Genomic DNA, 10,381 nt, shown 5'->3' on the forward strand with positions numbered 1-10,381 from the left:
ATCTTCCAATGACGTCATGCAAAAGCACTGTGACGTAATCAATAATGCGTCCTTTGACTTATCACATGTTGGGACGTAAATGTACATTTGGGCGTAAAAGAGTGAAATAATCGAGCACACTCATATAAGCAATGACTAATATAGTTACACTATATATAATACACATAAAATATTTAATGTATAAAAGTCATATTCATAAGGTCATATTTTCTTCTATGTACTTTAGTTAATAACTTTTGACAAATTTTGGAGGTTTCACCATCGCTCACGAGAAGAATTATCTTCTATTATGAAAAAGCTCTTTAGTATTTTAAGTTAATGACCTTTGGTAAATTTTGAAGGTTTCATAGTCGCTTCTGAAAAGAACCTATCATTCAAAATGAAATCTATACGCTGTTTAAACATAGAAAAAAACCTTTAACAGCATTTTCAGATTATATGATGATGTAAACGGATAACGAAAGGGCTTTAATAATGTTGGTATAACTTGTGCTCAATCCTTTTAGCTTTGATTTATGGCAATACAAATATGTTTAATTCATCAAATTTATAACATATAATAAAAAGTTGATGTTTAAAATAAACACAGTTTATATAAAATATATTCCATGAAAGTCAATTTAAAACCAGGCACTTGCTTACATATCTATAATGACACAGAAACATTAATCAAAGACAATACTTGATTACTTCATCTCACATTTCAGATGCTGATGTAGAAACACATTTCTGTTTGATTTATTTGTAATATTTCTTAATTCAAAAGAATATTCTGAAACTGAACCAATTTTTAGTTTTCCTGTTTAGAATTGGCACATACAAATGATATTCTAACCGGAATGATTGAAACAGAATATCCTGACTAGCAGTTGTTAGTCAACATAGCTTAAATCACGGTTTTGAAAATATATTTATAAATATAAGCATATTTGAAGTACTTTAACCATGCAATAAAAAACTTGAAATTCAATTACAAGTGGCTTAATTACCCAATTTCTCGACAACACCCCAAAACCCACCACGAGTTATAGTAAACTATATACATCTATTTACATACATAATCAATAAGTTACAAGCATTAACAAAGTTCATGTTATGAATTTGTATATAATCATTAGTAAGTCATACACATCAAAATAAGGGAATATACTAAAGTTACGCTGGTGTATATCACAACAAACATTGTATATGGCACTGTTCGTCATACAGAAAATGGAAAAAACAACGAAACCAGTCTGACTGGATATGATTTCACACCACTAGACAAAGGAACGTTTCATGTATTATCAAATCCTATGGTACTCTAGACAATGGTATATTTGAGTTGTTTCCAATAAACTATTTTAAATAAGTCATTTGCTTTTCCGGCTATGAGAACTAAGACCCATTAAGTCCAGACGTAGCTTGTCAGAAAATTGAGACAAAACAACATACTGTCTATTGACAATACAGGATGATTAGACTTGATAATGATGATATTTACAAATGTATTCAGAAATGTTAACATGAGCTAGCATCACCTAGCTTAACGAAGGCATTTGCCATTAAGTTAAAACAGCCTTATGAAAAGTTATTTCAAATTGACGTTCACACTGCTAGATACAATAATGAATAAATATGGCAAGTAACATGACAGGAAGATTACCTGAACATTCGTTCTGTGTAGTTGGTAAAAAAAACCAAAAAAAACATAACTTATCTATGATAATTGATCACAATACGAAAACATTAATATATAATTAAATACCATTTTACTTTCTCACATATCAATTTCTGATGCAATGCTAATATCTGCGTCAATCTTATTCCTATTCCTATATAAACGTCCTTTTTTTTAGATTGAAGCAAGGCCTATATTATTTCAATACTCGAAATGAGCATGACCAAAACATTTTATTTGATAGATTTAGTAATTTTGACATTTAATGAATACAAACAACTCTTTAGCTATCTGCTTGATTAAAGAATACAGACATTGACGTCATTTTCAACTTTTCCTAAAAGCGTTTTACATTTAAGAAACAATGTACATGTACAAAAATGAAAATGGCATTTGTACAAAATGACAGTGATTTAAAATCCATGAAAATCTCAATTAGTAAAGGACGGAATTATAATAATTGGGTAGTTCTATAAGTTGTCCACGGTATATGAACGAAATCGGAATTTTCAGAGTAATGATCAATGGCCTTTGCCTGACGAAGGCCGAAAAGCAGAAACGTAAAAAATATGGATTTATTTCCGAAAATTGGATGATCGTAATGACTCCACGAAATATAAAGAATGAAATCATTTTTGGAAATGTTAAGACATAATTCAGTAATATTACTGAAAGCTTATTTCAATATTTACATCAGATAGAAAACATGTTTCACAACAGCTAGTCAAAATAGGCACGTGATAGGCACGTGACTATCACAAAAAACGTTACAGGTGATTGTGACACGAGGACTGTCACAAACAATAGATCCCAGAGGTATTTTGGCGCCCACCATTGAATGGGCTTTATTGTTCTTCGTAAGACTGATAATTTCTCTAATTTACCATTCTTTGCTCTCTTCCCCTAAATACGTTGATAACAAGGAAAACGTTTATACAATATAAAATCTAAAAAAAAATGTAAGAAGAACTTTCTGAGAAAAAGCGATAACAAACTTCAACTGTTAAAATCTTGGATTGTTACGTGTCTTTTGTTTTGATTTCCAAATCAGAACTGAAATGGAAGAGGCCTTACTGAGACTAACAGAAACCTACATTTGAAGTTAAGAAATATCCTTCCACCACTTTTTCAAGACATAGCGAGAACAATATTCAACGTCAAAACCCACGATGGCCGACTGTCGGCCATAACATTTTCCAGATTAGAGTTAAATTGAAAGGGCACAAGTATAGACCAAGAAGAACCTACATGTGAACTGTGAGGATTATCCTCCCAGTAATTCTCAAGAAATAGAATCAGGATCATGTACAGGTGGAGGGGGTACTACTGACCACTGACGTAGGGCGATTTGTATAGCCAGCCATCATAGCATGGTGGACTGAACAGTTACACGTGACACAGACAATGGAACCTAAACATGCACTTTTTTTTACCAACAATGAGTAAACAATTATCTCTAACAAGATTCTTTGTATGTACAATATAGATATACATGTTTTAGATTCTTTGTATGTACAATATAGATATACATGTTTAAGATTCTTTGTATGTACAATATAGATATACATGTTTTATTTTATAGTACTTACAAAATGTACTTCAAGAAGCTGCAATTTTGTAAAAATATGGACGGATTATATCATTTTTATACCAAACCATAAAACAGATCCTGAAATAATGTTTAGGAAGAAAACAATACATATAACTAAGTATAAGGTAAGGTAGTATACGTTGAACAAAAGAATGGCATACAATTATATGATCACCAGTATTCAAGTACAAAGCACTTTTCCTTTATCCTGACGAATGCTTTATATTGCTACCATAATGTACCAGGACTCAAAAATGAGTTCCAGACGACCAATGTCCGGATTAATGAGTAAAAGAGCCTCATTTTATACCCGTACAAAACATTAAGAGTCCATATACAGAAGGTATTGTATTAAATATGGCCGGAATACTGAAAATACTTGGTAAAATATTACAAAGGATTGCTGTTCCCAATACTCTGTATAAAAATACTGACGATATTAAAGTTGTTCCTCCATCTGCTGCTACGTTACTAGGATCCAACTGAAATTGAATAAGTGTCATTTCTTTCATTACAACATGGTATCATCTTCTCTCTAAATGATTTAACATTGATAATGTAAATTAGATATGTAATATTAAAGATATTTGATTATATCAATATGTTATGTTGTCTAAAACAGAAGATGATGAAAACCATAAAAATACAAATATATTCTTATAAAAAAGTCGAGTTTGCGATATAGATAAAAAAAGAAGAAGAAATTATTGATATAATTTAATTGAATACGCTGCTATAATTTTAAAAGTAAGATTGACACATGCAATAGAAGTACATCAATTTCACCAAAGAGTCCAAAGCATCTAGCGCAATACTAGCATTGTGAAATATATACAAGCAATTTAAACTTAATGATTAATGATAATGATTGTATCTTTATCACATTGGGTTACAGGCAAGAGACGACCTGTCTATGACTTCAAACCTTCCTTAGATACCTAGTGTATATAACTACAGTCAAACCTGCCTTAGAGACCATCTATATATACCAACAGTCAAACCTGCCTTAAAGACCACCTATCTATAAATACAGTCAAACCTGCCTTAAAGACCACCTGTCTATACCTAGTCAAACCTGCCTTAAAGACCACCTATCTATACATACAGTCAAACATGCCTTAGAGACCACCTGTCTATACCTAGTCAAACCTGCCTTAGAGGCCACCTGTTTATAATTTCAAACCTGTCTAGGCGACCACATGTCAATAACTAGCTAAATCTGCCATAGATACCACCTGTCTATAACTTAAGTCAAATCTGCCTTAGGGACCACATTTCTAAAGTAGTGTCAAACCTGCCTTAGGGACCACATTTCTAAAGTACAGTCAAACCTGCCTTAGGGACCACATTTCTAAAGAACAGTCAAATCTGCCTTATTGACCACATCTCTAAATCGTAGTCAAACCTACCTTAGGGACAACCTGTCTATTAACATATGATTTCTTTTTTTATAATTAGCGATACACGAGCTTATACCTCAAAGAAGGATCTTTACCTCGGTTAGTGTTGATGAAAAATACTACACGAAGAAAGCTGAGTCGTGTCATGTGGATGCGACAGTCCGCGCTGAGTTCCCTTTGCGAGTTGTAACATATCCATTCTTGTAGAACCTACCGAATTGTTATGCTATTTAATTTGCCCCGACTTAATTCTTTAAAAAACACAGTTGAGGACCCTTCAATTTTCGTAATGTAAGGAAAGTTTAATTTAATACATTGCGCCTAAAAGTGCTATTCCTTAGAAAGGTTTGAGTTTTAACAGTATTTGTCTTAATATATTCCATGTATGCTATCGTAGCCTATATTGATGATTACGGCTTTTGAGATAAAAGCACCATGCTGAAACAATATACATACAGCAGTGCTGTATGTGCATGTTACATATAAGAAGCATTATACAATATTTCCATAACCACAAAGACGACAACGGTAAGCTCACCAGGCCAGGACATTTTAAAAACAATATTTGTATATATCTTCATGCATACTAGTACAAACAGATGAACTTGTTGCCCAACACCCTTAAAGCCTAATCTACAGAGTTTATACTAAAGTGATAAAATATATGTTACATACTGGGTGTGTGGTTAACAGTGAAATCATATTGAGGGTGAGTGTGGGAAGGAGTGAAATCATATTGAAAATGAGTGTGAATAGGAGTGAAATCATATCAAGGGAGTTTGTGGGTCGGAATTAAATTATATTGAGGGTGTGTGGTAAACAGTGAAATCACATTTACAAGTGATATTGGTTATGCACTAGCTATTTCTACCACAATAGGTGGGTGTTATTCAACTCCCAAGGCACGGAAAAATATTACAACTGTTGAATAATATTCAGTTTATATCACAGGTGGAATAAACTCGAAATGCATTTTTATTGGTTGACACGGTGACCTTTGACCGGTACTACTTTTTAATCACGTGGTTCAATGCAATTTAATTGGCTAACACTTAAAGGCCGCTTCACGATGTCCTGGAAATGATAGCGCACCAGAAGTAGTTCGCAGCTGTTTCGTTATATTCTTGAAAATATAATTATCAATTTATTGCTTTGAAAGAGAAAACCTACTCCTTATTTTGTTATGATTTGGAATGAATTGTTATATTTCCATACATTTCCGAATTTGTCAGTTTTGCATATCAATTAGCGGCATTTAAAACTAGGTCATATCCTTACACCACAACTGATATTGTGAAAAGAACACATGTTGACACAAAACAGGCGAGTTCGTCCTCAGAATAGCTTTTCTATTGTGGTAGAAACAGGTCACACAAACTCGTGGTTGTTGTATATGGTATTTCTTTCACTCTTGTTATTTTTTTTTCGCTAAAGCTTGCGTTTTTGTAACGTTTGAAAAACTAACTAACTTGAGTAAAAGAAATAACATATACAACAACCATTCATTGCGTAAGCTCTATTTATCTAGCTATATGCTCGTGCTATGTGATATAATAAATATACATTAAGCAGGTTTGTAGTTGATAAACAAAAGCTATATGTTTTTGATAGCTAACTATACGGATAGGGACGTGCAGATATACCTATTCATCATCATTTTCTTGCTGTAAAGAAAACAGATCACAAATCATCACGGATAATAGAAACAAACAGGAATATGAAAAACATGAGAAGACAAGTCTTTACATAAACAATTATTATCAGATAACTCAATAGCTCGGTTACGTACTCTGTTCAATTTTCTTATTGTATAGCGATACTAATAATTCATTTTCCCTCTAAAACAATGATGAGCATAATTTCTGTTAATATTGTTTAAAGAATAAAACTTCATGATTAAATCATAATTCATTTTCCCTCTAAAACAATGATGAGCATAATTTCTGTTAATATTGTTTAAAGAATAAAACTTCATGATTAAATCAAGGAATAATAGGAAAAGAGCAAAGATCAATTGGTTGTCTTATAGTAGTTAGTCCATGTCTATCATTCACATTTCTTTGCAACACATTTCCAAAATGCTTTCATATAGATTTTTCCAATTATAATCTTTACCGCAGGCACATCGACGTTAATGATGATGGACTGTCATTGTCTGCTTGCAAAGTATAGACAACATTGTTCTGTCCTTCTAAAATATCGTCACGCTGTCAGAAGCGTTATCGTTAGTATTATCATTCATTTCACCATCTTTTAATCCGTGCGACTTTTTCTCGGGAGTCTCATGTCCATTTTCAGTTTCGGTATTGGTTTGCGTATTGCCCTCGGAACTCTGTCGTGAGCTAGCACCATAATTCAGCCCTTCTCGTTCCTTCTTTTCCACAGCAGAATCAGTTTCAGTTTCGGTGTTAGTATCACTTGTCGTTTTGGCGTCTGAAATTTCTTGTGTTTCCTCACTTGGCTGCGTGTTAGGGCCAACACTCAATCTCGAATAATTTCCAGGTTCCATATTTGGCTTTTGTTCTATATTCTCAGATGTAGTCACATCTACAATGCCAGGCTGACTATCTGGTTCCTGGTCTGTAAGTTCTGGCTTATTGGACGCTGAAACTATTAACGTAACCATGTTACCGGAATGAGAAGAGCTCTCGGCAACTTGATTCGGTAAAGGAGCAGTATTATCTATGTCATTGGTCTTTACCTGTTCATTTTCGTCCTTCTGCTTTTTGTTTTTCTTTTGTTTCTTCTTTTTTAATCTCTTTACTTCCGTGTTTTCCTGTTCACTGGTTCTCTCCAGTGGTGGCAGTTTCCGATCACGTGGTACCAACTCTAGGTGTCCTCCTCTGGGAGTTGATTTTTCCCCGTCACTGTAAATAAAATCAAGTCTTAAATATAAACTAAGCCTAAGTAGGAGTCAGTCTTGTTTATCATATTAGAAGGCAGTGGGAATAACAATAGGTTTATGATCTAAATTTCAAATAAACTATTAAAAATGTTGATCAAATAGTTTGATCTATCAGAGACATATACACATATATGTATATATGTCTCTGGATCTATCACTATTATGGATACAAAAGAGACTAGCAAATCAATGCAAAATGTTAACCACCTTTCATTGGAATCGCTAACTTTGTTGTTCGCCAATCTTGTCCTGATTTTACTCGCAGAAGTTGGACTTCTAAATCAAACAGAAAGGATACAAGCTGCTATATAAAGCTGTAGGCATTGCGGCTGAAATAAATTATTTTACTATTAACAAAGTTATATCTTTCTTTTCAGTTTAAAAACGAACGTCTGTATTAAACACAACCACACATAAATACGTGATCCTATACGAGGTGCAGATATGTATAGACATGCAGGAGGTAAATAAAGCATTAGTCGTGTTAAATTAATGTCTTTAGATTCTTTAGTTACCGATATTTACGATGCCCGCCTAAAACTGTTACGTCATAACTACTAACAGACGTTTAGGGATGTTTCACTTCGTCAATAACAAGTAATACTACTTCAAATTGATTTTCTTATCTTGTTTATAAATTCATAATTTTATAAATATTATTCAGATGATGCTTGATATGTGTTCAGAAATAAAGAAATGCACAATTACATGTATTTATGGTGTGATATCTATTAAGTCTAACCAAATATGATTAATTGTTGAAATAAACACAATTTGTGCTTTCTTGTTTTGCTGTTGCGTTTACCCCGCCCCTAAATTTCGACCAAGCGCTATAACCCCAAATGTTCGTCGCGAAGAAAGTTTGTAAAAAAGGTTATTTAAGAAAACATTTTGTTAGTAAAACTATTTCAAATATCTGTTAGTCAGTGTAAGCGAGTACGGAAACTTTCAGTAATTCGGCAATTACATTTGAATTGGAATGAGTGCAGATCTGTGAGGGGTTAAAACTAGTTCATGGTATAATCATCATAATTTTATACCATAAATACTTACTCCATAGCTTGCTTTTTATTTCTCCTTTTCTTTCGTTTTCGACTGCATAGTTTTGAGTAAAGTAGCAGAAGCAAATATTAAGCAAATGCAAACAACACAACCAAGCACTGAAGCATTTTACACACCAGCTCAAGCAATAGTAAACGTAAATCAAAGGAAACATAATACGTGTGAAATGATATAAACCCAGAAAAAAGAACAATTAAACATACAGAATTTGCGAATAAAGAAATTTGAGACAGAAAGCTGTTCCTATCGTATCTGAAGTTATTCCTCAAAAGACGCGTCGGGATATCTCGGTAACACAATTTTACACTGGATAGTTATTGACTTTAAGATCGACATTTCTTTCAATTAAAAAGACAGATACACCGTGTTTTAAAATCAAGTGCAGACTTAATACTTTCTAAAATCACTTTTGACATTTTGTGAAATATTTACCCAGTAGATCTTGCAGTTGTCATTCTCCTGAAAGTATTGTACAAAGCAAATCAATACGTAAAACTGAATAATAACTGATACCAAATACATGTATTATGAAACAAGAGGCCCATAGGGCCTGTTCGCTTACCTGGATAATTCAGTAAATGTGGAGAAACTCATCTGAACAGAAGTAGGATTTTAAAGAATGTGTTATATTTCCCCTAGTGGCCCCCATCTCTCAGACTAACCGTTTTAATACAAATTTGGATCGCCGTCATCCAAAGACGCTTCAGGCCAAGTGTTGACAGATCACGTCATTCCAACATAAGAAGGATTTTGAAGAATTTGCTATATATCCCCTATTCGGCCTGCCCCCTCTCCCCCGGGTCAATGTAACATGGACAAAAGTGAATTTCATTACTTACTCAAACGTAAGGTTAGAGGACGCCTTATTCGTTTCTTGTCCTTCCGGCCTGTCTCTCACGTTGGATTTCTCTGTAAGGAACAAACAAAGTACAGGTCATGCCTGTCAGTAACTTATAATAAAATCTAGTTATAAATTTGTGTTCAGTCGTTACTGTTGCTAGTTAGGAAATATGCAAATTGCTGACGAACTTAGAAAATGTTTCTTTAAAAATGCAATATCACAAATCTTAAATGTATGTAAATCAATCATATACTGGGTAAAAGATAATATTCGCGACTATATTATGTTTAAGACAGAGAAAGTTCACCAAAAAAGTACATTTTTCTGGAGCAGAACCAACAACCAAGTCATATTGAATAAATAGCATAGATTATTGGTTATAACTGGTTAGACCTTATACTATAGGTATAGAGGCATTTTGTGTATTTAATGAGCAATCGTGTTAGCACAATTGCTTAAAATCTAGAGAACCATCAAAAAATGTATTAGTTTAGTTGGTAGAGATAATTGAGTTTATTCTAAATGTAATTGACAACCAATGGAAATACTTTGGTGGCCAGTACAGGAACAATATTAAAGGTTAGTAAAGCTAAACAAGAAATATATTTCAAAAAAGATCAACGGCATAGTTTTAATTCGGGTGGTTATAATGTAAAACTTCTGGTGAAATAGATTAACGAACTAATACGTTTCAGCAATGATAACAAATCAGTTTGAATTATTTTTGGTGATAATAAGACTGCATTTGAATCAGGAATATAATTGCATTGATGTGTCATTTGAACAGATACATGTATCCACTTATTACGATATATCGATAAGTGATACATTGCCATAACTCCTCAATAATTCTATATAGATAACCGAACAATCGGTCTGGAATCTAATTTTACAAACCAAGAGAAGAATCCTCTGAATACAT

The 10,381-nt window shown here is 33.1% G+C and overlaps 1 protein-coding gene across 5 annotated transcripts; it reads right to left on the reverse strand.

The window, feature by feature from the left end:
* Positions 1-1,828: 1,828 nt before the first annotated feature.
* LOC117340989 (PHD finger protein 14-like) lies at positions 1,829-10,016 on the reverse strand. Of its 5 annotated transcripts, none has more exons than XM_033902780.1 (7): positions 9,458-9,988; positions 9,051-9,077; positions 8,610-8,651; positions 7,764-7,832; positions 6,767-7,518; positions 6,295-6,315; positions 1,829-3,733 (listed from the first exon to the last, which is right to left on the reverse strand). In XM_033902780.1, exons 2-5 carry the CDS (start codon positions 9,071-9,073, stop codon positions 6,843-6,845), a joined length of 810 nt encoding a protein of 269 aa, XP_033758671.1. In that variant the 5' UTR covers positions 9,074-9,077; positions 9,458-9,988; the 3' UTR covers positions 1,829-3,733; positions 6,295-6,315; positions 6,767-6,842. The 5 variants fall into 5 exon arrangements, with proteins under 5 accessions (XP_033758671.1, XP_033758676.1, XP_033758673.1 ...); XM_033902785.1 differs by having other exon boundaries at positions 7,353-7,518; positions 9,458-9,655; XM_033902782.1 differs by lacking the exon at positions 7,764-7,832 and having other exon boundaries at positions 9,458-10,016.
* Between the last annotated feature and the right edge of the window lie 365 nt (positions 10,017-10,381).

This window comes from Pecten maximus, chromosome 13 (genome assembly GCF_902652985.1).
Source record: "Pecten maximus chromosome 13, xPecMax1.1, whole genome shotgun sequence".
Classification (NCBI taxonomy): domain Eukaryota; kingdom Metazoa; phylum Mollusca; class Bivalvia; order Pectinida; family Pectinidae; genus Pecten; species Pecten maximus.